This window comes from Teleopsis dalmanni, chromosome 1 (assembly GCF_002237135.1).
Source record: "Teleopsis dalmanni isolate 2A chromosome 1, ASM223713v2, whole genome shotgun sequence".
NCBI lineage: Eukaryota > Metazoa > Arthropoda > Insecta > Diptera > Diopsidae > Teleopsis > Teleopsis dalmanni.
Window position 1 is genome coordinate 175965482 of NC_051846.1, and position 27977 is coordinate 175993458.

The 27977-nt window shown below is 27.9% G+C and overlaps 3 protein-coding genes across 3 annotated transcripts; 1 reads left to right on the plus strand and 2 right to left on the minus strand.

Moving 5' to 3' along the window:
- The first annotated feature begins 1937 nt into the window (after window positions 1–1937).
- LOC119666774 lies at window positions 1938–3964 on the plus strand. Its single transcript, XM_038076056.1, has 4 exons — window positions 1938–2165; window positions 2227–2349; window positions 2439–2570; window positions 3846–3964. Exons 1-4 carry the CDS (start codon window positions 1938–1940, stop codon window positions 3930–3932), a joined length of 570 nt encoding a protein of 189 aa, XP_037931984.1. The 3' UTR covers window positions 3933–3964.
- Window positions 3965–4700: 736 nt separating this feature from the next.
- Window positions 4701–26977, minus strand: LOC119670344 (tetraspanin-9). The gene is made up of 6 exons (XM_038080570.1): window positions 26637–26977; window positions 8357–8434; window positions 5626–5817; window positions 5360–5554; window positions 5110–5270; window positions 4701–5024 (listed from the first exon to the last, which is right to left on the minus strand). The coding sequence occupies exons 2-6, from the start codon at window positions 8417–8419 to the stop codon at window positions 4784–4786; spliced, it is 852 nt and encodes a 283-aa protein (XP_037936498.1). The 5' UTR covers window positions 8420–8434; window positions 26637–26977; the 3' UTR covers window positions 4701–4783.
- LOC119670345 (seminal metalloprotease 1-like) lies at window positions 13713–14643 on the minus strand. The gene is made up of 2 exons (XM_038080571.1): window positions 14388–14643; window positions 13713–14328 (listed from the first exon to the last, which is right to left on the minus strand). The coding sequence occupies exons 1-2, from the start codon at window positions 14596–14598 to the stop codon at window positions 13775–13777; spliced, it is 765 nt and encodes a 254-aa protein (XP_037936499.1). The 5' UTR covers window positions 14599–14643; the 3' UTR covers window positions 13713–13774.
- Window positions 26978–27977: the final 1000 nt, after the last annotated feature.

Below are 27977 nucleotides of genomic sequence, written 5' to 3' on the forward strand. Positions count from 1 at the left end.
TTCGCTTCTTTTTTACATGCATACATTAGTTGTTGCAATAATGCTAAATAGTCTGATATTTTAAAACTCTTGTAAAAATTTAAATATTAATTTTTCTAGTTTATAGATAAAACCGCATACCATTCTATAATAGAAGTCATCACAGTGCTAATCGTAGAACTTTTTCCCATGTACATATGTAACATAATCTTTCAAGTTTAGTTCCTAAATCTATTATTCATTGTGTGTAGTTGTGAGTGCAATTGTTTTATGTAAAAAAAATGCTATGAAAAAAAATTTGTTTTAATCACTTTATTTACAATATACAATTAATAAAACAAAGTTAAAATTAAGAGTATTTATAACTCCATTCCCCACATCTCTACATCGAAGCCATGCTTCCTCTTTTTCTATTTTCATTATCTCTTCTTTTTTGTACCGTATGGTTGTTATGTATGTATGTTTCGGGTGTTATGTATGTATTATTATTATTTTAAGTTTTCGTTAATGTATGTTAGTATTATCACTTTTTCTGTATTTGCTATACCTATTTTTATATTATTATTTTTTGTGCTGTATGTTTTACCTAGCTTAATGATCGGCCACATTCCAAGCGTGTAGTTCACCTCTTAGATATATAATAAATTTCCGATAACATCGTATGATCGTCCTCTTTAGATCGCTGAACCTATGCCAATGACTCTGTGTCAGCGTTAGTCACTGCTTCCTCGTTCATTATTTTCTATAATAAAATTTTATAGAAAAGCTTTGCTATAAAAATTTAATAGCAACAAATTTTATAGATTTTCTTATGTTCAAAAAACTATAAATTTAAAAATATTAATTTTTATTACTTATTTCAAACACATATTAAATGTTTATAAATAAATGTATGTAAATCGTTTACTGAACGATTTAAAAATACTTGATAATTATACATTGTGGAGTTAATTATTATTTCTTGATAATTTACAAAGGTGTTCACATATGTTATCATATTGTTTCATATAGTAATTTAGAGTAATTATTATGATTACTTGTTTTTCTATTAAAATTTTTTGAGATCTGCAATTATGAAATAAAATGAACCAAACCAATTGCCCATATTTATTTATTTGATATTTTTACTACATATTATTTTTTAGTACTAAATGTCATCCACATATTCCGCAATCAAAATATAACGTACAGTCAAAGCAAATGAAAGCACATAAATAGTGCCAAAAAAAAACACAAACAAAAAGAAAGCGTAAGCTTTCAACTAGCGATTATACAATTCACAACAACAACAAGAGCAAGTGTGAGAAGCTCAAAAGCAGTAAATTACACTCTGCACTCTACATAAACACAAAAGTCTTCACCGTGCACCGTGAGTTGCCTTAACATAATTCACTTACCAAAGCTAAACAAGCTGACTCCACGCAAGTGCAAGTTTGCATTTTTGCAATATTTGAGTTTTCACTTCAAATCCAGTTCAAGTGGGGCAGTAGTTCAGTAATTATTCCTAGTTATACTCATATATAAATAATTATTTAACTTCCTTCCTCATTGCTTGTTTTATTTTAAAAGAAAAATTTGAACTTTACTGTGATAGCTCATTTAATTTTATCACCTGAGATGCCATACACACTTTTCACTCAGCTCTGCGGCTACTTTTACTGCAAAATATAAAAAACGTAACGTCGCTTACGAAACTCTTGAATGCTCGCATGTTGCAATGGTCCTAGCCAGGTTAAACCAATAAAACAGTTGCGCATGCACAGTTAACGATTTGAATTTTGCGTTGAATGGTGTTGATTCATTGACGTCTAAGTTTTCGGGCTGGAGTGTTTGTTATTTATTGATGTGCTTTATTTTATTAATAATTCAAAGAACAGCAAGTTTAAAGTGTTTTACAAAAATATTAAAATCATAATAATAATAAAAAGTATTAATTTAAAAATAATAAACATTAAACAATGATACAAAAGATGTTTATTAACATATTCATACTAGTATTGATGTGTTTAAGTACTTGCTTAAGTGCGCCAACTGAAACGAATGAAACAGTTGAAGTTGTAACAACGTCTGATAAACAAGTGGAACTAGAACAGAAAAACGACGAATCACAACTGTCAGAAATCGCAGTTCAAAATATTGAAGATAACATTGACAGTAGCAGCGGTAAGAGTAATTCCGGTTTCAAGGTGAGTATTGCAACGTAATGTCGCGCTCTGATGTAATTAAAATTTTGTATCAATAAACTAGTTAACTTTACTACCTGAACCACCAAAGACTGCAGAATCAGTTAATTTGGAATATGAGGGAATACCATCCAAAATTCTCAGTAAATACGATCAAAGTCAAAAAAAATTACTTGACATTACAAATGTAAGTATTAAATATTTATTTTTGTTATTTTTTCTCTTTGAGTATTTATAATCTTTAATACTTTTTCTTCACTTATTTATTGATTTTAGGCAGTACCAATTTTAGATACAATTAATGAACATGATAAATATGGCAACAATGGGGATATGTTCGATGGAATTTCACGTTCACTGGTTAACGGTTACGAAGCTTTTTCCAATTTACTAAATACATTAATACAAGTAAGTATAGATGTGTAACAACAATTATGAAAATGTATTGGACAATTATGAAATGTATTTCTCATGGATGTAATAAGATATTTTAACTGTCATAAAGCACTAAACCTTGAGAAACTATAATGATTATTACATATATTTATTTACAATACAGGTATTTGATATAGTATTTGAAGAGATTATGGATGCAGGCTTAATAATTACTGCAGTTATTAAGTTTAATATTGTTTCTAATTAACACAAAATTTTTCGTAACTTAATATTTATATATGAGTTATGTGTGAAAAACTTCTTGTTCGTTATACAAAGCTAGTTAAATGCTGAAGCGTATTTGTGAAATTTAATTTTATAGGGAGATTTTATTATAAAATTGCAGAAAAATAAAACTGAATTAGTTTTCGTGGACGTAGAAAACGTAGAAAATAAAAACGCAGAACGCAGAAAAAGTTAGAAATTTTGAAATAAAACGCAAAACAACATAACATAAAAACACAAACAACATAAATAATAATAAATGCGATCACCAAATACTTCACATACAATCAAATTTAATGCAATTGCTCAATGTTTGTATCAGTTGATATAAGATTTTCTCTCGTTTACGATGAAAACCAAAATTCAAGCGGTTCTTACATTTTCCTATATTTTTCATTCGACACTAATAATCCAATCAGCGAGCTCAATGAGTAGTTTCGGGACGACTTGATTGTCCCTGGCACTTTTCCATAAACAGGTCAGTTGATTTTTTACAGCACAATAATTTCAATCTTTGATGTCGTTTATTGTTTATAAAGCACAATGATTTCCTTTTTGATGAGTCTAATTTTTTGCTTTAATTGAAATAATTATTGGTAGCAATGAATCGTTTTCTTTAGCGTTGGCTGCTTACAATGTATAATACCATTGCAATTCCAATGCATTACCCACTGTTCATGTTGTCAATATCGCATTTGTCACCGTTTGTGGCGCATTAGCCTTTTTTAATCAATACTGTTTTCATTTATTTATGTATGATAAATATATGATATATAATATCATTAATTACCTGAAGCCATACTTTTAGTTTCATTTTCACATCGATTCTCAAACGAAAATTCAGTCAATTCAATATTTTTTACTCAGTTCATTAGATACTTTAACATTAAGATACTTAAATTAGGTGCATATAGCTGCGCTTGTTATTAGCTTATTATTAGATGTTATTAGAATATCATTTCTAAGACTAGTATTAATTATAATATTTTTTAAATGTGATACTTTCTTTTTAATAATTTTTAGAAACCCAAAGAACTGGCACGTTCTCTTACGAAGGGCATAACAGCACAACTTGATATTATTGGTGGTAAAATTGTTGGACTTCAATAAACTGTAAAGAATCTTTTGGAATATATTTTATTTAAATATGTACTTATTATGATTTCTAAAATGTTTCTTATTGTTTTAATAAATAATTTATTATTATTTAAATCTTACAACTAGTTTTATTTTTATATAAAATAAATTCAATTACACAATTTATTTTAAGGAATGTTCAATTCGAAGCAATTGTTGCCATTTTTCGATATTCATTTTTCGTTCGAAAATTATTTTCTTTCGGATATTACTTAATATATAAAAATGTATATATATGTATATAGTATTGTATATGTCGATTATTTTTTAAATTAAAATAATTATTAATATTTGTATTTTAGCAGGCAGTTATAAACTTAATTTTAAACAATATTCGATTTATATTTTAGCTTATTATATTATTTAATTCAACAATAAATTAAATAAATTTAACTCTCTAATATAATAGAGTTCCTTGCAAATTTCTATCTAAATGCCAAATTGTATCTCAACTGGCATACAAATTTGATATGAGAGATTCCTGTTAGTTGTTTGAGTGAATTTCTCAACTTCCTTAAACTAAAATCATTTAAATAAATACAACTTTTAGATTATAATACATCGAATATATAAATCGATTAATAATTAATTAATATTTTTTTTTATATTTGAAATTTATACGAGAGTATTTTACTATAGGTCTAGCATTGGCACATAATTGCTAAAATAATTTTAGTCTCTAGATTTGATATTGTCTATATGTAATTTTTTAATTTTTCTCTATGTAATATTACTTATATGTGGTCATTTTCCAAGTTTTTTTTTTTTTGATGTGCAATTATTTATAAACTAAAAATATACCATAATTGCACTTAAAGTCTACTTCAATCTTCCCAACTACTCGTTCGTGTCTGTGGATCGATTGAAGGTGAATAAGATTTATAAGTATCCGATTCTCGTTTATGCTTGACGGTACAAAATAGCAACATTGATGTGATTAAGCCAAAAAGCTGCACAAATGCTATACCAAGACCAATAGCTCCAATAACATTAAGTTGTCCATTAAACCAAGCTTGTAAAGAATGAGCACAACCTCTGTCCCACCAAAGTGATGGATTTTCAGAACTAAAATTAGTAAAACAAAAATAAATAAGTTAATAGTTATTATTACATATACAAGCATTAAAAAATATTTTATCAAGTAATTTACCGTCCACAGTCTACTTTAAATATGCTATCACCAGAACCTTCAGTAAAAATACCACGATTTTCATAAACTGGCTTGCAACAAGATTCAGGCACCCAACGTTTACCACTCCATGATTGTATATCATACCAATCTTCGTATGATGAAACACCACAGCACTCAAACTATTTTTATTGTTTTTTTGATTATTATTAAATTTTATTTATTTTAATAATGAAAAAATATTCAAAATATTTTAAAATATTAAACTTACTGCATGTTGAACGTTATCCCATATTGAAGCTACAGATGGTGCAACTAATGAACCACGATCTGTTGCATTATAATGTCTTTCAATGCCAAATCTAAGCTCATTAGCTAATGTACGGCCAAGGCCACCGCGGAAAAGAAATGCTATTGAACCCACCAGAAATTCGCTCAAAAATAGTACAACAATCATCATAAAATACTGCAGATAGTTATTAAAATGTATTTAATAAAAATGCATGAATGCAGTTACAATCTTAAGCCAAAACTTACCAAAACTAATAAGCATCTGGACTGTGCCCACGCACCACAACAGCCAAAGAAGGAAACAACGAAACCTACGATGCCGATGCCCATGAAAATTGTATCCGCGCTTAATGCTGCATGGTCTGGTAGTAAAGTCGCATAACCTTCATACGATAGTCGTAACCAAACGCCAGCACCCAAAAATGCACAACTGCAGATCTATTTAAATTTAAAAATATAAAAATGATCATTAATTATTTTTTATTCATTGAAATTTTATTGAAAAATTCAATAATAGATATATGGTAAATTTATTTATTGAGTACTATAGTAGATGTATTTTATTCAAAAACATTCTCCATTTAGATGAACTACATTCTTCATAAAAAAGATATATAAACTTTTATGTTCTAGACAAAGAGCTTAAATAAAATTGATTGTGTTTCAACTATTTTTAGTTTAGATCTGTTAAGTTCCCTTATGGTATAGACCTCATTCAACACGACATATTTTATAATGCATATGTAAAATAATGCAATATTCGATGCAAAAATAGCTTAAGAAAAATTGATTGTTTTTCAACCATTTCTGATTTAGATCGTCAAGTTCTATTATGATGTAGACCTCATTCAGTAAGATATTTATCTTATAAACAATAATATATAATACAATACATTTGACGTTCTTTAAAATTAATTTTTTTGTTTTTGGACTATGTTCAGAAATCTACAAATTTTCCCTCTCTTGCTTGAATTCCTCGTAGGCCATGTTATACAGACAGTCATATGACGAATGGTCACTGCAAGTTTTCGATGATTGTGACAAGTCTAAATCATCAGCATTGTCAATTTCGTGCTTTTAGTACTATTTCGATACTTTTTATGTGTATCTGAATATAAAAGGTACTATATTTATTATGTATATACTTACATAACCGCACCACAATATATATTTCCACTTCTAATCCTAATTATGGAAAAGGAGCCATAATTTGGAAAAGGTGATTATACCATTTATCACCAAGAAAAACTATCTTGGCACAAAAGTCTCGTCTTTGACGTGATCATGACTGTCTGTATAAGTTGGCCATTAATGAGATTAATGTGCTATTAGTGTGGTTATCTATTTCGAGAAAAAGCTTTGTCGCTTTGTCTTTTACATATTGTTACATGAACGTTTTTGTGTTTATAATATACTAAATTGTCTTGAAGACTTTCCTCAAAATGGTATTTTTGAAACACTATGTGTATTCCTACAGCATCACTTTGTGGTACATAATTGAAATTTATAATAGAGTTCTAAACTACTTCATAAGAGCAACATATCATTATGATATATAACGATGCAATAAAAACCAATGAACAGAAAATATCTATTATACTGGCATAGGATAAAACACTACTTTATGAGAATAATCGTATTTATATTATAATATAAAACTATGCAAAGAAAGCTAATATGTATGTAATATATACAATATGTTATATAAGATTGCTATTATATAGGACAACAAACTACTGTAAAAGAGTAATCGCTTATTATCTCTCTCTCTCTCTCTCTATAAAATGAAAGCTAATATGTACGAAAGCTTATAATATATATTATATATAATTGATCATTTAAATTTTTTGAGTAGACTTAGAATAATAATTTGTTATGTATGTGTGTTGTTAAAAATCAATTTACTGTAAAATATTCATTGCTTTTTTTTAAATATTTTTCTAATAATATTGTCAGCTTATAATTCTCACTTAGTATACTTCCGCTAACAAAAATTTTTAAAATATGCGCCATTTAAATACAATTAAATTTTATATAAAAAACTGTTGCTCTTCTTTGACATTGAATTGCATAAATTATAAATTTATAAATTAATTTAATATTAATATTATTTATTAATTAAAATAATATAAAAATGAGTTTTTGTTGTTGTAGTTCATTACTTTCGAAAAACTCCTTATAAATTAATAATTAAATAAATAAAAAATTATTTTTCCAGCATTCAAGATAAAAAATTATTACGAAAATAATTTTAAATAAATACAATATTATAACAGTGCCATATAAAAATTAATATAAAAATATTATGCAACTTATTTTTTTTGTTTATTATTTATATAAAAACCAATCTTTAAAGTTTGAACTTGAACACTTCACTTTAATTTATTTAATAATGTTGATAATAAAATTACAAACAAAATGCAGTATTATGAAAGTTATTAGTTATGCATCCTCACATCTTTGAATACCATTTTATTTAATCTTTTCGTTATTTACGATCACGCAACTCGAAAAACTAAAATTCTGTGACAATGGAACAAAATATGAACAAAGTCGGCGCGACGTGAGGAAGTTTTTATCTTCTTTCAGATACATCATTACATGTATTGTATGAAAGTTTGACTGAAATATCCCACAATATTTCAATTTCCGTTGCAGACACATTTTCCGAAGTTGAATAACATTGACTAATGTTCATAATTAAAATGCAGTGTTAATCATGAAGTTGTTAAGTGTAAGACTTCAGATGCCTGAGAGTGTTTCGTTGCATAAAAATCAAACAAAAAATCCATCAAAGACTTTTAAATTTTCCGTGTAAATTTTATGTCATAAAGTTTTGCATTTAAAATATTTTAATAATACTCTCATAATATATGCAAGTAACCGTATATACTCGTACTATGCATTGTCAATTATATATACGTGTGAAATAAAACCATATGTATGTATATACATATATGTACTCATATATATTTACCCATAGTATTATGTTGAGCCAGCAAAAAGTTCTGCGTATACAAGAGTAGCCAGCATTTCCCATTTTTGTGCACAATTACTATAAATGAAAAGTTTAAGACTTTAATATATTATAAGTTAAATAATAATAATATTTAAAAAAGAAAATTGAAGTTAATTTATAGTTTTTATTTTCAAAAAAAATTATATAAATATGATAGGATTTAATAATTAAATTACTTTTTATAGTTATTGCATTTTGAAAATTTATTGCTTATAAAAAAATTAAATTCACAAAATATTGATCTCGCCCGTGCGACCATTTAGGTTCTATACATAAGATTAGGATCCATACATAACAAAGAATATATTAATCATGCTACAAATAATGCCTCTTCAAACAGAATAGTATTAAAGTTTTAACAATTAAAAAATAAAAATATGATTAATTAATTCAATTATCCTACTGCTGGTTTATTATTTCGTTCTAACATAAACACAACAAGTGAATTTGTTAATAAAACTTTCACAGCAAATAAACAAAACTCCAGAAAAATGTCCCAACAATAAAGTCAAGTATGGCTTTAGGTCAGTTGGTTAAGGAGCGTTGACTCTAAGCTTCAAATTTAGCAGGGCGCGAATTTAACTCCTGGTACTTGTAGTTTCAAAAAATTATTTACGAATAATTAAATACAAAAACTATTTCCAAGACCACTGATTATGGGTATTTGGCAATATTCGAAACAGCTGTGTGGTCAAGTAAAAATTTAATTAATTAAAATAACAGAAAATTAATATTTGTTGTTGTAGTTCACTAAAGTTCGAAAAACTTCTTTACAAAAAAAATTGTATTATAATAAAACATTATTTTGAATAAAATTTTCATTTCATAAATACGTATTTATAATAATAAAAACTGTGCCCATCCACAGGTTAAAAACTATTATTCCTTATTAATTTATAATTAAGGACGAAGTAGTCCAGTTCCTTATTATTAGTTAACCTTAAAATTAATTTTAATATGAACTCACAAATAAATAATTTATTTTTAATTTAAATTTTATTGCATATTTTACGGCCGTGAAAGTTATTTTATTATATGTATAAATATTCTATATAATATAGTATCCAATAATTAAAAAAGAAATGGCAGATTGTATATTTAACACACATTTTTAAAGGAAACATTCCATAACGGAAAAAATCCAAATTATCTAAGAATACGAAAGATGAGATTATCTTGTTATTGTGTCTCTGTAGATTATTTTATACCATTCGAAGGCAAAGAGCTGTCATTATCAAATGTGATAATTTGATTTACATATATTGTAACTATGGAATTCTAAAAAAAGACACTCATACTTGTATTTATACTTGTATTTAGTATATTTTTTAATGACTTTTTGTTTTGAGATCTGCCAAAGTTATAATTTACTAATACTTTTCGGTCACCAAATACGCAAAATACATAGTTTTTAGACACTGATTTGTGAATCCTTGCAGATTTTTCATTATCGTTAATGTGCTAAGTACCGCATACTTACAGTATGTCAAGTTTAATACCTACTTATAAGTTTTTGATTTTTGTTTTCTGTCTATAATCTGTAGCTCACCGATCCTTCAAGTCTCAGAAAACAGTCCTAGCTGCGGAACTTTGATGTCAACTACTATATTATTCTTCTTTCATTACTGATATATGCCAAAATAATGCATTTGTTCAAATGGTTCAAAATAATGCATTTTAAAAAAAATTAAAACAATAATATTATTAACAACGACATTAATAGCAATGTTGAAAATATGTTTAATCATTATGTTTAATCATTTGTATGGAAAACCTCTGTATAAACATTTTCAATGATAATAAGAATTAAAATCAAAAGGTATTATTATTATTGTTAAGGTATGTGGCACTACGACTGTCTGATTTATTGTTCCATCTTCTGGTAGTATAGAACCTACTTTACAGAGTCTTATTATCTCATCCGTAAGGTTATACATTTCAAGGAGTTTATTCCGTTTGTGCATTAATGCAGGACATTCTAACAGCACATGTGTGGCTGACTCCTTATCCTCTTCGCAGAATCAACAGTTTGCATCAGTATATATCAGTTTTGTGAAGTGGTATTTTTATTGACAGTGCCCTGTTGGGATTTCTGTGATGAATCTAAGTTTTTTTTTGTATAGGTTCATACACAGCTGGTATCTTTTATTGTTATGGGTACCAATAAGTGATTTTGATTGTATTAATCCTGCTATATTATTCCAGTATTATTTTTTGATCTAGTTCTCTTTTACTTTTATGATGAAAATGCTATCATTTCCTGATTTTCTTATATTGTTGCTATTATTTGCATATTAATCATGTATTTTTAATATTGATATTTATACTTCATACTAGTATAATACTAGTACTTGTACTGGCTAATATATATAAGAGAAAAATTAGCAGTCTTTTTCATTGAAATACAAGTAACACTATCTCTGTGGATATCTCTGTGGATATCCACAGATATCTAAGAGTCGATTCAGTCGAAAAATATATTAAAGATCGTGCACTGAAACTGTACAATATAATTGACAATCACAATAATCCAACATTCAGCAACTTAAAAATACACCGAAATCTGATAAACACAGGCAGATATAAAGACATCAGATCCATCATATTATAAAGCCCCGTATTCATTTATTCTTAGTGTGACTTAAAACTGTCAACAGATATAGAAGAGTTAAGGTGATGAATCACCAACTCAGACATCTGCATATCAACAACTAATACTTTTAAGTAAAATTTATATTTTAATTTAAAAAAAAAGTTCATTATTATTTAAATTAATAAAATTCCATTTATCATAATAAATATTGTCATATCATTAGTTACGACATTTTGCTCTATCCAAATTAATATGAATTTTTTTTTTTAAAAAAAAATTTCAACTACAAATTTTTATATCAAAATTTTTTAACTAGAAAATAAAATACAGAAAAAGTTTTATGCGAAAAAAATGTCTAACTATTTAATATATAAAAAACGTTTAAATAAATAATTTCGCCCTAGTAAAAATATTCTATTTCCTCTTAAGTTCAGCAGGGGTTGATCTATGCATTACTAGTATGTCTATTAAAATGTCTACAACACTTCATGAAGCCATCATATACATTTTATTGAGTAATTTATTTGACACAAAATTATATACGAACAATTTTGCAATCGCATTCTTAATTTAAAAATATATCATTTTATGTAACTCGATACTAAATTTTCGTACACGAGTAATACATATACTTTATATCAAAAATGTATATAAACTATATTTGTATCACCTACTCTAAACGTAACTTCTCTAACATATTATTAAAGTAATTATTAGATTTGATAATTATTCGAATGAGTAAGCTTAGCTTTTTTCACGATAACTTATACTTGGCAATCTGATATGCATAAGTATCTTTTGCTTGTGTATCTTATTTGTGGTCTCAATGGTGCAATTTGCATTTGAAAGACATTCATAATATTGGAACGAATAATAAAAATGCTGTTAGGTATGTGCCAATAAAATATTATACAATATTCGTATCAGTAAGAGTTGATTAATGGGTTCGTTTTGATTTGATGATATTATTATTATATTTTTTGATTATATAAATATAACTATAATTTTATTGCCTATTTCGATTTGCTTCATAAACCGTTACAAATCACAACAAATAACATTTATTTTGAACTTCAGTTATTAACTTTTATAGATTTATAAATAAATAATACGATTAATTTATACCAAAAATATTTGGTTATTTAAGATCTTTTATTTTTTTATTAATATGAGAATGGGTAATATTTATTAAAATATTCAAATGTCTCATAAAATTTAAAGGAAAATGATAAGCTTTGCGGAAATGCAATCATACTCTTAAAAAACCACAATGTCTAAAAATAAATATGATAAATAAATTCAATTTAAACTCCATAGTCGGGTCTTTGATTAGTGTATCTTAACCTAAAACGTAAAATTCGATTTGGAATAGGTCTTATTTTTCCAAAAAAAACTAATACCATGTAAAGCAGATATATAAAAGTTTTACATATATTGTATATAAACTATTTATTTAGATTATAGCAACAATCGTATTAGCATTGTCAATAACAATGTAGGGGTTTGTTACAGAAAAAAAAAGAGGAAGAATAATATGAATACGAATTAAAGCAACCCTGATATCTGAGTGGAGTTATTGCATCTCAAATTCGTTCATTGACGCTCAATTATAGTAAAAATCAAACTTGCATTGTCAAGAACACTTTAGAGGTTTGCTACAGAAAAACAAGAAGAAGAACAATATGAATAAGGATAATTAGACCAGCATTACTGTGTGGGTGTGTCGCGTATAGGAAAGCTGCCGACTCTACTATACAAAAACTACAAGTCGCTCAATGTCAGGCTCTCCGAAGACTCTTCAAAGTGCCTTGGTACATCCGCACAAATGACATGCTAAGCGACCTTAGAATAGACCGGATCAAAAAATACATAAGGGACAGAGCCCTGAAGTTATATGCGAAAATTGACAGGCTATACTACTTACCACTATCTAATCTTAGAGTAATCAGTCTCCGCACGGGGAGGTACGCAGATCTTAGATCAATTATTGAATAATTATGAAGTTTATGAGAGATATACAAATTAGTCAGTGAGATGGGTGGGACCCTGTAGTACACTCAGCTATTAAAGAGTAAAAGTGCCTAGTTGCGCTGACTCGAAAAAAGGATCAACATATATACAACTAAACTTATAAATTATTAAAAACTTTACTGGAAGAAAAATTTCATCAAACATTTATAATCAATAAAAAAATGCAATATTTTGTACATCATCGAAATTAGTTAGGAAAATGAATAGACATAATGTATAAAAAGGCTTAATAATCACGTCTTAAGAGTTTGTGTAAACATGAGAATGGTCCAAAATGGTTCGAAAAGTTTCAAGACTTCAGCATTTGAAAAAATAAAATAAGTAATATATGAACAGATAGTAACTGATATTTTAAAAGACAACAGGGCTTACAGATGATAGATTAAACTGATTTTTCATATTTTAATGATCAAGGATCAGATAATATTAGATTTGGCCCGACCCAAATTATTACAATATTAAGTTCGAAAGGTGTTTTTCTCCTGTTTCTAAACAAAATAGAAAACCCGAAAAGCTCGTTATAGAACTGATTATTAAAACATTGATATTTTATTCAATAATACACACAATATACTTGTAGAGTTATCGCATTCAATGCTAATGTCTTTCTAGTCACTTTTAATTCAATATTTTCTTCAGTTGAAATATATTTGATCCTTTTTCCATTAAAATACAAAAGCGTGCAAAAAATACTTCAGTTAAGAAGTTTTATTAAAAAATCGATTTATTATAGTTGCAAGAGTTAAAGGATTTTAGGGTTTAATGTCTCTCGGACAACGATACATTGCATTCAGTTTATTAATATCGCTTTGAGATAAAGTTTCGCGTTGGCCCATATTGGCACCATCTTTTTCGTTCAATGGAATAATGGTCTTTTCTCCATTTATAGAAAATGCATATGCATGATAGTGAAGTATGCTGTCGAAATCGTATTCTTCATTGTAATTATCAACAAAGTCAGAGTTGTACTTCTCAAAAGCGTGTAATGCATCTGGCTGAATATTTTCTTCAGCAATCCGTACATACTCATCTCGGTTCCACGTGCTGTGCTGATGATAGAAACCAAGCGTATGCAAAAGTTCATGCAAAATCGTACCTAAACGGAAGCAACCTTCATCCAGTGGATATAATTGCAGATTAAATGATTGAGATCTGTTCCACCAGCCAGCTGTAGCAAAGCAGCCATCGAATTCTGTAGTTATATTAATATAGTAACTTTGTTTTTCATCGGCTTCCTTAAAACGTATACATGACACTTGCTCCAACATTTCCATACCACGTAAGATATGATTGCGATGTGGTTCATCTGTACGCATAACATCGGTTTAGTGTATTTCACTTTAAAATCATTTAATAACTACTTACCAATTACGTCACCAAAGTTATAGTAAACAATGCCATTTGGCCAGTGCATGGTCTCTTTTATAATACCATTTCGGTCTTTATTCAAAACAATATCACCTTCAAAATATCCAGCAGTCAATTCAGGATCAGTTTCGATCCGTTGTTGGGTCGAGGATGCAGAATTCCACACAGTTAGGTAAACAAATACCACAAAAACATAAAATATTTTCATTTTTCAAATAAGTCCGGACCGTAGACTTTCAAAACTTAAACTAGAAAATTATTTTAATTGTGGTGGCAAAGTTCTCAATAACTTATCTTATATATTGCGAATATAAAAACAATATTTATTAATATTCATTGCCTCGTTCTACTTGTTTATTTGGCTATAAGACAGCCCTTTTCTTGAAATTTTTAATTGCTGCGGAAACAATAACATTATCTTTTTTGGGTAATAAAAACTATACCAATTGGCTATAAAACAGCCCTTTTTTTGTAATTTTCAATTGCTGTAGAAACAATGACATTATCTTTTTTGGGTAATAAAAACTATACCAACTGGACGTGCCTATTCACTAAATCAGATACTCGCAAATCGAAAATCTTATAAGAATATAAATTAAATTCATCTTTTCGAACGGCTTTTAATCAATATGTAAGTTCTCCGTTAAAAGTTCTTGAAGTAAAATATTATGATTTGTAACAGCATTTTTTTAATATTAATATTATTACTTAATATTAATAACGCAGAGAGAAAAATATTAATATTTTTGATTAATTATATGAAGACATAATAATACATGAGAATCTCATAAAAAGTTCTGAGAAAATGTTAAAAGCAGAATATTACTTCAAATTCAAAGTTCTGTATCGAAAGCACTCCATTTGATATACCCAAACCATATCTCTTATAAATTTATTTTGGTTTCTTGCTATATGGGCAAGAAATAATAGTTCTATTAGCACTCATAAAACTATAAACAAGTTAATAATACTATTCACAATATTGAAAGCAATATTTGAATAAATGCTAGAGTCATCATCGGTGAGTTTGAATTGACAATGACAGGAACATTATACTTTACTAGAGTCCGCTAAGAAGACTAATCCCAAGACAATTCCTGTACTTAGCAAATATAATAAATTTGTGATATTCAAACAAAAAATTAATATGGCAATGATTCTATTATATTATTATTCTGATACTTAACGACTCTAAGAAAACACACTCGACCCTTTTTGAAATGTACGCCAAATTGGCATACGTTAAGGATTTCTAATTATTAGACGGGGACGGGAGCTATCGGTTGGATAATCTTAAAGAATGTGAATAGAGATGGTATATGCTTCGATACAAAGACAATATTTTGCATCTTCAAATGGTAACAGATTACTATGGTGATCTGTCTAGAACCGTAACTCTGTTTTACTAATACTATATGTCTTATTCTAGTTAGAATGAAACTTTGAACGAAATTGTATTTGATGGTATAAGATTTAAGTGTTTCAAAGGTGTTACTTTACTATGTATCCTAACAACACATTATAAGATAGTAATATAATAAATGGCAATTATGAGTTTTTTTCTTATTAAATTAGTCACACTTTTGCTTTTTATTTCTCAAGAAAATATTTATGTTTATTTTATTAAAACAATAAAACAGTTTTATTATTCAAATGAAAAAAGTAAATCATGATCTTGAAATCTATTTAAAAAACTTTCATCCATTAAAATAAACAACAAGAATTTAATAAATGCCTAGACTTACTCGTATTTACATATTACAAAGTAACGCAGCCCATTATCATTATTTAAGGCAAACCATAAGATACTTGGATGACTCTTAGTACTTGGGCATATGTGTTGAAACAAACTAATTAAAGCCAGTGGAAGAGTTTGTTACGCTTTAGAGACTTGCTTAATGCTAGTTAATATGCAATCACAAAGTAAATAAAAAAAAATTTACGTATATTTTCAGACAACTTTTTCCGAAGAAAAATAGAACATCACACATCTATTTTTTTATCTGATTAAAGAATTTAGCTTTTTTAATCTATTCGAAATGAGCTCAAACAATTGCAAAATACAGTCGCTTATTTTCTAATTTAACTCAATAACGTTTCAGAATAATGTCATTTTAAAGCTGTAAATTGCAAATTTAATACAAATCCACACATTTTTTACAATACAAAGCAGATACAAATGACAACATGACAACTTGACTGTCAATGGTTGCGGTTGATGAAAAAGAAGAACATTTTTCTACACTCTAAGGAAAATATTTGTAGATAAAATTTTTATAATGGAATTTTTATAAACAGAATACTTTTGCAGTTGCCTATAAACATATGAATAATGGACCCAAGACTTCTTTTGCTCATGTACTTACATGATTTATTGTTTGTAACTGGTAGGTAATAAAATATACCTATTAACTCTACGCATATACTAATATGTATATTTTATAACTGCATTAAAAAATGCATCAAATCTTTATACATTTCATTAATGTATAAAGATGTCATATACCCAACTCAGTATTGACTATATTAAATATACTAAATTTATGAATTTTAATATTAAACTTATCTATAAGAATTATAAGTTATATCTTTTGAGCTCAGATATTGCATTTAATAATCCAATAATGAATTTGTGGTCTATAAATGGAAAACATTTCGTTTTAAACTGATATCTTGAATTCAGTAACATTCCTAAAAATGTTTTAAATTATATCCATTAATTATGATTATTGGTCATTTATGTTTAATAGTAAATATAGTATTTATCTTAAATTAAAAAAGAGTTAAAATATTCCTAGTAGATAAATTAATTGATGTCAGTTGACATATTATATTACTATTTTAATTATCTACAAAATAAAAATAATGTGTTGGAAGAGTTTCGGTGAAAACCTGGGCAGAGTAAGACTCTTATCAGATCACAAGACTCATCTGGCTTAGATTAAATATAATTCGTACTAGTCTTCTAAAGTGGAACCAATTCAGTACAATGGTATCAGTGCTGATAGGTCACTATGTGTTAGGAGGGAATGCAGTAGAACTTGGTTTATTCTCTAACTACTATTGTCGGGACTATAACTCTTCATGTGAGAAGGAAACTATACCCTACATCAAGTGTGAGTACCCATTATACTCAATATTCAAAACTTTTGGGGTTTTTTTCCTAAGTGATAAGACAGAGTCATTCTGCCTTACTGACATAATCAAGTTTATAGACTTGTTAGCTTGTTTCATTCTGCTTGAATGGGAGATAAACACCGGCGCTGTTTGTGAAGTAGATGTTTGGGACTTCTACCTTGTAGCTAGTCTTTCAGATGTAGTATATAAACGGTATCTTCACCGTGGTATCACAATGAGTCGTTATTCATGTTTAAGTGAGGTTTGACAGAAACGGCTGAACATGAAAGAAAGCTATTGTCTGAATAAATCCTTTACGAGTAAATTAATTTTAATAAATCAAATTAAATTAATTAAATATAATGCAGTAGAGGAGAAACTATATTAATATAACTATATCAATCATTAATGGCAGTTCTCTCATATTCGGTTACATACCCATATGTAACCGAATATTTTTAATTTCCCTGTGAGTTTTGTGAATTGTAATACATTTGGTTTGGGTAAGTCTCAAAGCTTGTGACATTGAGTCACACCTTTTGAGCATTCGTCATAATTGAAGAATAATCCCGGAACTCAATTCACAGAAACTAGACCTTTTAGATACATCAAATATAAACTCCAAATTCTTTTCAATTTTATTAAATAATTACTTTTAAATAGTTGAAGTAAAAGAAATTATTTATCTACTTATTTTAAATGCAAAGACTCTTTCGTAATAGATCATATAAGTTCTTTAAATAATAAGAAACATATAATAACTGCGATAACAAGTTAAAATATGGTTTTCTTTGTAACATTCATTCTTTGAACTCTACTGCAAAAAGTAACATTCAAATTCTACCTTATTATTAAAAATTAAGTATGTATACATTAATCTTGAACCTCACTATAGACTTAGTATTTTAATTAATAGTTTGGCAGTAATAAAAGTTCTCACTTCTCAACAGGTAATATGAAGTCTAGTAATGATGTGTCTTGAGAAGCTCAATATTCTTAGTCAAAACAATGAGAAATGGATTTTCTGGGTTGTGAGTCACAGAGGTGGTTTCGTTGCTTGTAGGTCTAGAACTTTTTATAGCTTGTGTAGATATAATTTTTTTTCACCTATTCGGAAAGAAATGAATAATCCAAGCAAGCTAATAATTTAATAGAGTATTACATTCGAAATCGCTAATGGAGACTTTCAACCTAAAACGATTGATTGCATGTGACTAAATAAAAGTGTCAACAAGTATCTAAGTAGAATTCTTAAAATATGATGGCCAGATAGAATATCAAAGGAGCGCCCGTTGAACCAACGAATCAAAAAGCAGAACAAACTAAGATAAAAACGTGAAAATGGAAGTGGATAGACTTATACACTTAGACAACCGAGAAATTACATAGCGAGGCAAGCATTGGCATGAAATTCAAAAGGTAGCTAAAGACCTGGTGCGCCTGCGAAAACGTGGAGAAGAACGGTCGAAAGTGAGCTAGTTGAAGTACAATTTACATGGAGCAACATCTATAGAGAAGCGCCAAATAGAGTCAGATTTAAAAGAATTATTGAGGACCTATTTCTCACTGAGGAAAGTTTACAATAGTAGTAGTAGTACATAAAACTAATTTAAAAGTTATTACAGGAACATTGACAGCTATCGCTTAACAAAACTGGGAACTTACTCTAACTGAACTTGTAACTTTTACAGGAAAGAGAATAGGACTTCAAAACACATGCTTGGAATTCGTTCTGCACCCATTTGGTGGTCTGCAATTTGATCATCTTATAACGGATGAAGAAATAAAACTCTATAATGTATTTTCAATACCACAAATTACAGAGAAAGATTGGCTTAGAGAAATGCTCTGAAACCATGGAGGCAACACAATAGATCTGTAGAAGCAAACCTCCCAACATATTTGACTTAAAAATTCAAATTCTCTCCGAATTTAAACATACCTAACACGTAGCTCTAATTTCATTTCTAAAAACAGTTCTCTTATAACTCTTTAATATTCGTATGTATAAATTTTCCGAAACAGGTATGTAGTCACTAAAATCCTGAATGTTCAATAACACGAATATCAGATGACGTAAAGTGCAATTGTAAACAAACCCACGACTTTCATTTTTAAATGTTCCCATCTCCAAAAACCAAGTTCAATGACATTATTTCAACGTTTAACAAAATAAATAAATAAAAAAGATAAAATTTTGAAGGTGGCACGATCTTTCTTAATTGCATTAATTTATAGATGCACTTTTGCAAGCAAAATGTCAAAATACACAAAAAAATGCCAAACGGGACATAATTTTCAATTTTCTTGGATTGTTTGAAACAGTTTCGGTACCGAAATGCAAATCTAATGTCAAGGAACCGTTGTTATCAATGTCTTATATTTAATGAAAACCACACCATGAAATTGGCGACAAACTCAAAGTAATTGGACAGACAGAAAGGCACACTAGCAAACTGTTAGCTGTGCACTCCATTGCAATGGCACTTGGGTTTGTGACCGGTTAAAAAGAAATTTGCTCCATGCGGTTGATGTTGAAGCGCAACCATGTTGCATAGTAAAATACTTTTGCGGAATGTTTGTGCAGTGCAAAAACGTACTTCAAGATACTTTCTGTCATTTTGCGCATTTATCAGACAAAACTCGTTATTGCCGTTATGTGGCAAGCAATTGGAAGGAATTATTTATGCTGTACTTGAAATTGCACTTGAAGTCGAAAAAGTGCTAAATTTAGTTACATGTTTTTTTCTTTTCATTTAATCAATTTTATAGTTATTTGTGTTATTATCATGAAAGTAATCATTGTTATTATTTCTTTAATTTATTATTGTTAAGAAGATAACGTTGTTTAATTTTCTTTGAACAATTTTCCATTATGTCTACTCTGATTGTGAATACGTAATTTAAACTTGTTGCTGCTGATGTTGTCGTAGTTGTACGTATAGTTATTGTTGCTGCTGTTTAAACCATTGTCGACAGCCACAATATGACAACAATTGTTATAATGCAGTCAATGACAGGCTAGGCCAGCATCAAATCTGGTTTCATTTTGTAAGCCAAACAAAAATATGAAAATATGCAGCGTCTCAGTTGCTTTTATTGCCAATTTTTATATCAAAATTTTAAAAATAAATATTTGCATTGGAACTTACTGACGAAGACAAGGTCGTGTTAAGCCTTTGCATTGTTGAGATTTGCCTACCTCCATCGCAGTTTGCGTGTACATTGAAGCCAGAATTCATAGGAATGTATCTGACAGAGTACTTGTAATTTATCTTACTACGTCTGTGTCTTCACAGATCAACTTGCTGTCTTTCATACAAGAACAGAACAAGATTCTTTTACTCTGAAGAATACGCCAAGTTGACCTCAATTCTGTAGTAATTTTTTTGTTTATTTCTTTTGAAAGTCAGTTTAACTACTGCCAGTTTACGTAGACATTTTTCAAATTATATGAAAAGTTTTGTTAAGAGATGCAAAAATACTTAACTTATTTGTAAGTAATAAAATAATGTCAAATATTTCTTGAAATATTTAAAAAAATATTTTTAGCATTTTATGAGCAGTTGAGTTTTAAAATATTAACATTTTAAGTTTTCACAGAGAAAATTGTTTCTTAAAAAAATAATAATAAATTATGCTTTAAACCTTCGAAGCCAGAGAAATGTCCGTTTCATTTTTCTATTATAATTTATTTCCCATGAGATCTTTAAAAAGAAAAAATAATAAAAGGTTTTCATGCTTAAATTTTACTAAAAATATTAAATTAAACCATAAAGTGTATCAATAAAAAATACCTAACACCGAAATAGCTTTGCTTGACATTCTTAGTCTAAAATTCAAAGTCTAATCTTAATACATGATTAGTTTAGGAAAAAGTCTGCTACTTACTAAAGGAACACATAAAATTTATCATCTTATTATGACGTTGTTGTAAAATATAACAATATAAATTGCATCCTACCACTATTAAATGATCTATCAACTGTATACTAGCAAAAATATTCTAAAGTTATGTTAGAATCATTACTTAGCACACAAGGTTTGCAATCTATTATGATTCTATGTAAAAAGTTGTAATCTTTCTAAAATAAAACTAATATAAACCCAAATAGACTTCATCAACTGTACTAAATCCTTATTACTGAGGTAGTAATGTCATGAAATGAGATTAGAATCAGTATATTAGACACATAAGTTTTACCTTTCCTAATAAAACCAAAATGAAAAGTAGAATATTATAAAATAAAATTCCTTCTAAAATAAACCTAAATAAACTTCGTATATTAGCTGTACTCCGTCCTAAGCACCCAGATGGAAGTATTATAAAATAAGATTAGAATCAGTACACTGGACGCATAAATATTCTTTCTAAAATAAACCTAATATAAACCTAAATAGTTTAATATAAACCTAAATAGCTGTATTCAATTCTGAGTACCCAGATAGAAGAATCATAAAATTAAATTAGAATCAGAATCGTTCTAATAAACCACAGCAAGTAAATTTGTTAATGAACTTTCACAGCGAATTAACAAAATTCCAGAAAGAAGTGCGAACATAAAAGTCAAGCACGGCTTTGGTTCAGTTGGCTAATGAACTGTGACTCTGATCTTCAAATTTTGTAGGGCACGAGTTAAATTCTTGGTACTTGCAGTCTCAAAACAATTATTTACGAATCATTAAATATAAGAAATAATTCCAAGAACACTAATCATGTGTATTTGACAATACTCAAAACAGGTGTATGATCAGCCAAAAATTACATTAGTTAAAATAATATAAAAGAATTTTTGTTGTTGAGTTCACTACTTTATGAACCCTCTCTAACTGATACATAAAAAAGTAGAATTTAAAAGTTATGGTATAAATTGATTGGATTTTTCAAATCCATGTCCTCGAACTGTTGCAACTCAGAAACTTAAAAAAATCTATATTATATGATTAACTATATTGATGCTTTAAGGCTTCTGTAGACAATATTTTTAACAAATATAATATTTATTATTATTTTTTCGTCTACTTCAATAAGTATATGGTAAATTGAAACCATTCTATAGTTTTTCAATATAAAATCTGATTGAAAAATGATTTGTAATCTGATCTGCAAGAACAATCCTGAACTGCATATATGTATAAATTAATTTATTATTTAATCTACTTCAATTTGATTTCATAAATAAATTATTAAGTGAATCAAGTATTGATGAGCAAAGGACTATGTTAGACTTTGAAGTTATCAAAAATTAATTTAAAAGATTGTTGACTTGATAAAATAATAAAAGTTAGAAACTATATTATTTAAAATATTATTTATTTAATTTTCAAGAAAATTAAATTAATGTAAATGAAGACAGTATGTATGTATATGCAAAATTTTTATTCCATGAAAGCATTTGTAAAAAATGTACTCTTTATGTTTTTAACTAAATTAGTTCCTTATTATGCAGTTTGCTCTCAGAAAACGTACTAAAATATTATTAAATTAATAAAATGAAAATTAAAAATAAAGTAAATTAGCTTTGAAAATAAAAGATACTTTAATGTTTACATACAGTTTCCAACATTTTATCTGTGAGCTAGTTTTAATTTAAAGTCTTTCCTTATGTCTGAAGGTTTTAGCAGATAAATTCCTTGTTCGTGTAGTTATTATTAACTACAGTGAAGAGCAAGATTGATTATCAAGTATAAACGTTTATCTTGTAAAGTAATATGAACATGAAATTGCAAATTCAGTGTCTATTGCACTCTATTACGTTTAGTTTTTAACACACAGCCTTCCTCCCTTGTCTTCCTTGTTTAATTTAATAAAAAATTATACATTTATTTTAGAGGCTGTTATGTATGAACTAATTCTCTTATTTTATTGGATAACAAATTTTAGTGGTTAATTAATTTTATTGGATAATGAAAGTGTTAGACTTTTTAAGAAACACAATGAACAGATTCAGGCCTCTGTGAATGTATTTGCGAATTATGAGTTACTTAAAGATTTTAACTGAAAATAAATCATTTTCAAGCAATTTGTACATACAGCAAACCATTTTAATTAGTAAATATTTTTACTCTCTTTCAATTTTAACTTCAAGCAATTAAGACAGTGACTTAATTTGCTGCCTAAATGTTGTTCGTCATTACTTTTATGATGTCTAACAATTAGACCACTAGACGCAAGTGGTATCACAACGGGACATTGTTTGAGCTCAAATGGACTTTGGGTACAAAGCCACCACTCCATCTAATACGATTGCTATTTCTGTTAAAATTATAAACTATATGAATAAGATGTGAATACAAGCACACTTATATGTATGTTAAATGAGTGAATGCTTGAAACTAAAAGCTGGTTTAATACTAACTTTAGCATTGAAGTGGTTTTTTACTTGGATAGTAAGGATCCAAGTAGCTTGGGTTTGAATTATTTATTAAATTTGTGTATATTTCTGTTTAGATATCAATAGTTCATTTTAATATGAGTGAATCCTTGCATCTTAAGGCAAATGTGTATAAATTAGTGTATTATCTAAGACAAATAAAAGAAACTCAAATAAAATATATATAAAATCAAGTATCTTGTAAGCTGAGTAACGTGTCGAATGACTCTGCAGAATATCAAAAACTATGCTTTTTGTCGTTTTTTTATTTGTTAATAAAAAATTTACGATCTTACTACATAATTGCAATATGACTATGCATCTTCTTAAAGATTAAAATCATTAAAAATATGGAACTGTTAGAGAAACACTGAACTGTTATGAATATAGTGACTTAAACTTCAGCGCGAATCTATTTTCGTTGTATCATACAATTTAAATTGTAACGAACTTGGAACTATTAAAAAATATTGATTTATTATAGAAATATTGAGTTAAACATTGGCGCAAAACATATTTTTTTAAAATTGCTTTGGAATAAATTAAACAAAATAAGTTATCAACTTCCATATTAACCAAACTTACTAAGGAATAGGAGAAGAGAATTGTGAATTAATGAAATAAGCAAAGACTAACTAAAAAATATTCGTTGAAATGATCGTGTGAGTAGATAGGTGGTTTAGGAACATAACCCTATTATTTTTAGAGCCCAAAACCTTTATTAACAGTAGTCAAAAAAAGTAGTTTAAAAATGCCGAATGTAACGATTTGTTATATCAGTTACTTATCACATTAAAAATACACCATCTCCTACGTTAGCTACGATCGCAAGAATAGTTCTTATAACGTAGCGCGTCTAATCGCTTGGCCCCGTGTACACACCAACGGAAGATATACTGATTCATGGGTCATTGTTATTAATATTCAAAGATGTTTCTACCTATCCCACGCTAGGTTATTCTTTAAACTCTAATAAGAGCTGATTAAAAACAGCGAATATTTCCACTTATTATATTAGTTACAGGTTACATATAAACACGCCATCCATAATGTTTGCTCCATTTTGCACCTATGCTTCTTATAACCCTTGCTCCAGCACACACACCAACTTGAGGCTAATTGATTCATGGCGCTATCACATTGAGATGTAGAGAGTTATCTACAAGGGCCTTAACTAGGTTAATCATTCCTATCCAACTCCTTCCTTGTCGTACCTAACCTTCTATTTCCATCACATCCTATCCTTTTGTGCGAGCTTTGGTCTTTTTATATGTATTTGATTTCTAGGTTCGAATAGGTAACTATAACAACACTAAAAATAAACGTTAGCTAGTAAGAAGATAGCATGAATATCAATACGTTCTACCTGGCCTTAGGTTAAACATTCCTACCCATCATTTTCCTGATCCTACCTAACTCTTCCTCGCTATTATCTCATATTCTTTTTAGAAGTTTTGTTATTCTTATTAGTACTTGCTTTTCTGATTTCAAATGGTTTACTGCCACAACGATTGAAAGATTGAAAATCGTTACGAATGAGGGATATAACAGACTCCTGCAAGAATTATTAGTTAAAAAAGAGAAAAAATACTAAATTTCTTGTTTAACCTAATTTTATGCATACATGAATTAAATCTTTTAATAAACTAAACATAAATTCATTTCATATCACGCCTGTTAGAGAAATGATTTTTGAAACTAATCTGTTAACAAATATTTTACATGAATCAATAAATTTATTTTCCAATAAAATATCTTGTATTTCTACAACGTGTATAAAAAATTTTTTATCCATAAAATAAAATAAAAATAAATTTTCCATTGAAATATAAATTATATCCACTTCACCTGTTGCAGTTTATCAATGTTAAGTACAAAATGAATTTCCCCCTCCCTGAATATGATACAAGACACATACCATAAAATCATATTAGAAATGAATTTAAATAAAATAAAAAAAAATAAAATCAAATGAAATGAAATAAGTAAATTTAAATGTTAAAATGGTGTTGTTGCATCAATCAAGTTTCCATCAAAACATTTCATTAAGCGTTGCAACATTTGCATCTTCGTGTGCATGCGTTAAATTGTTATTGTTATGAAAATAAATAAACAGCAATAAATTATCATTGTTATCATCGCCTAATATGTTAAAGCAGCAGCAGCAACAACAACAACAACAAGAGCTACTACTACATCAGTAGCAACAAAAAATCAGCAGCTAGAGTAGCCGTAGTATCCGCAGTATCCGCTTAAGCGCATCCGTTAATTTAAATAATGCATTTGATCACATTTGTTGGTTTGTTTCGTTTTTTTTTAATTTAATACATGAAACGTATTCGGCAATTTTGTTAAATTAAAAACAATAAAAATATTTCATTTATTTTAGAGAAATAGCGTGAAATTGTACTTGCACTATGACACACAGGATATGTCCACAGAGAATATAATAATAACATATTTATTTTTTTTAAATAATTTTTATTTCTTATTTATTGCTAATTAAACGTTGAGTTCATGTTCATTAATTTTTTGTTTTTTGTAATTCTTAAAATTATTATTAAATTTTTTTTTTTATGATTCTTAAAATTACTATTAATTTTTTTTCGTGATTCTTAAAATTATAATTAATTTAAAAAAAAAAAAACTAAAATTTTTTATAATTCGTTTGAAACAAGTTATTTTTATTATAATTACTTGTTTTTGTGTTTTTACTTGTTTTGACAAAATTAGAATTTACTTTCTTCTCGCGTACCTTGAACACTTTAAATTTTAAATTGACACACAAAAACGGTAAATAAAAAAAATTAATTTAATATTTTTCACACAAAAATTCGGTCAAACTAAGTCGTTAGCATTCTAAACACTGCCCGCCTTTTCAATTAAATTTTTTTTTGTTTTTTGTGCTATATTATTTACTACAATATTTATTTTTTCACAATTTTTCTCGTTATCCAAAAGATTTCAAGTTCTGCACGCTTGCAACGGTCATAATAAACTGAATCTGCATTAAAATTCTTTTTGTTAAAAATAGTAAATGTGGGTAATAATAAGTAGACGACGCTTCATCAACCCAACAACACATCGACAAGCAACAACATCGACGAGCAAAACAACATCGACAAAAGCTCAAATAAAATTTAATCGTTCATTGCTTGCTTGTTGCTTGCCTCAAACAGCGAGTTTACTTGTTGCATTTCACGATTTTCAAATTTTGCTGTTGACTTTTTCTATTAATTTTCTATTTTGTTGTGCTTGAATCGTTGTTGTGAGTTGTGTTGTTGTGAGTTGTGTTGTTGTAAGTTGTGTTGTTGTGTATCCACACAATCCACTGAATGTGTATTAACTCAACAAAGGCAAAACATTTGTCTTGTCGTAGACGAACATGTTTGATAATAAAAGTTTGTGGCAACAACATGATTGATGTTGTTGCTACGATTTTTATTTGCGTGTATTAAAGTCTTCTATGAAAGCATATGCATATTAAGCAATATCTTTAATACGCTGATTTAACAAGTTAAATAGAAAAGAGCTTTTAGTTGAAAACTAAATTTGGTAAAGCAATATAGCAAAATCAACAGAAGCTCCTTTATTTGCAATCATAGAAGATAAAGGAGAATAAATAGTTCATTCTGTTCAGGCTTAATTTCCAGCTATTTTTTTTATAAGCAGAAGAGTTAATGAGGGAGGTAACAATGACAATCTTATATTAATTTCTCGTGAAAAATATATATTCGGGGCACTTAATATTGAAGAAACTTATCAATTTCCAAATCCTCCAATTATAATAGGTATAACTATAAAAAAAATTATAATAAAAGCATGAACTGCAACAATTACATTATAAATTTGTTTAACTCCAATTAAAGATACAGATAATTATTAATTATTAAATAAATGATAAATGATTGACTGATAGATTGGCTACTAATTGCATAAATAATTTAAACATAAATTTTACAAAATTTAATAAAATAGTTTTATTTGAAATTTAAATTTAATTGTTGTCAAACACTACTATTCGCCAGCAGGAAATTGCACAAAGCCAGGCTCTGAGAAGACTTTTCAAAGTTCCATGGTACATTAGGACGAATGA

Coding starts and splice junctions, on each gene's coding strand:
- LOC119670344 (XM_038080570.1), bottom strand. CDS start 8,419: ATGGGAAATGCTGGCTACTCTTGTATACGCAGAACTTTTTGCTGGCTC. Junction 5,818..8,356: donor GGCTCAACATAATACTATGG/GTAAATATATAT, acceptor AAATTTAAATAG/ATCTGCAGTTGTGCATTTTT. Junction 5,025..5,109: donor TTTAAAGTAGACTGTGGACG/GTAAATTACTTG, acceptor TACTAATTTTAG/TTCTGAAAATCCATCACTTT.
- LOC119670345 (XM_038080571.1), bottom strand. CDS start 14,598: ATGAAAATATTTTATGTTTTTGTGGTATTTGTTTACCTAACTGTGTGG. Junction 14,329..14,387: donor TAACTTTGGTGACGTAATTG/GTAAGTAGTTAT, acceptor TTATGCGTACAG/ATGAACCACATCGCAATCAT.
- LOC119666774 (XM_038076056.1), top strand. CDS start 1,938: ATGATACAAAAGATGTTTATTAACATATTCATACTAGTATTGATGTGT. Junction 2,350..2,438: donor AATTACTTGACATTACAAAT/GTAAGTATTAAA, acceptor TATTGATTTTAG/GCAGTACCAATTTTAGATAC. Junction 2,571..3,845: donor TACTAAATACATTAATACAA/GTAAGTATAGAT, acceptor AATAATTTTTAG/AAACCCAAAGAACTGGCACG.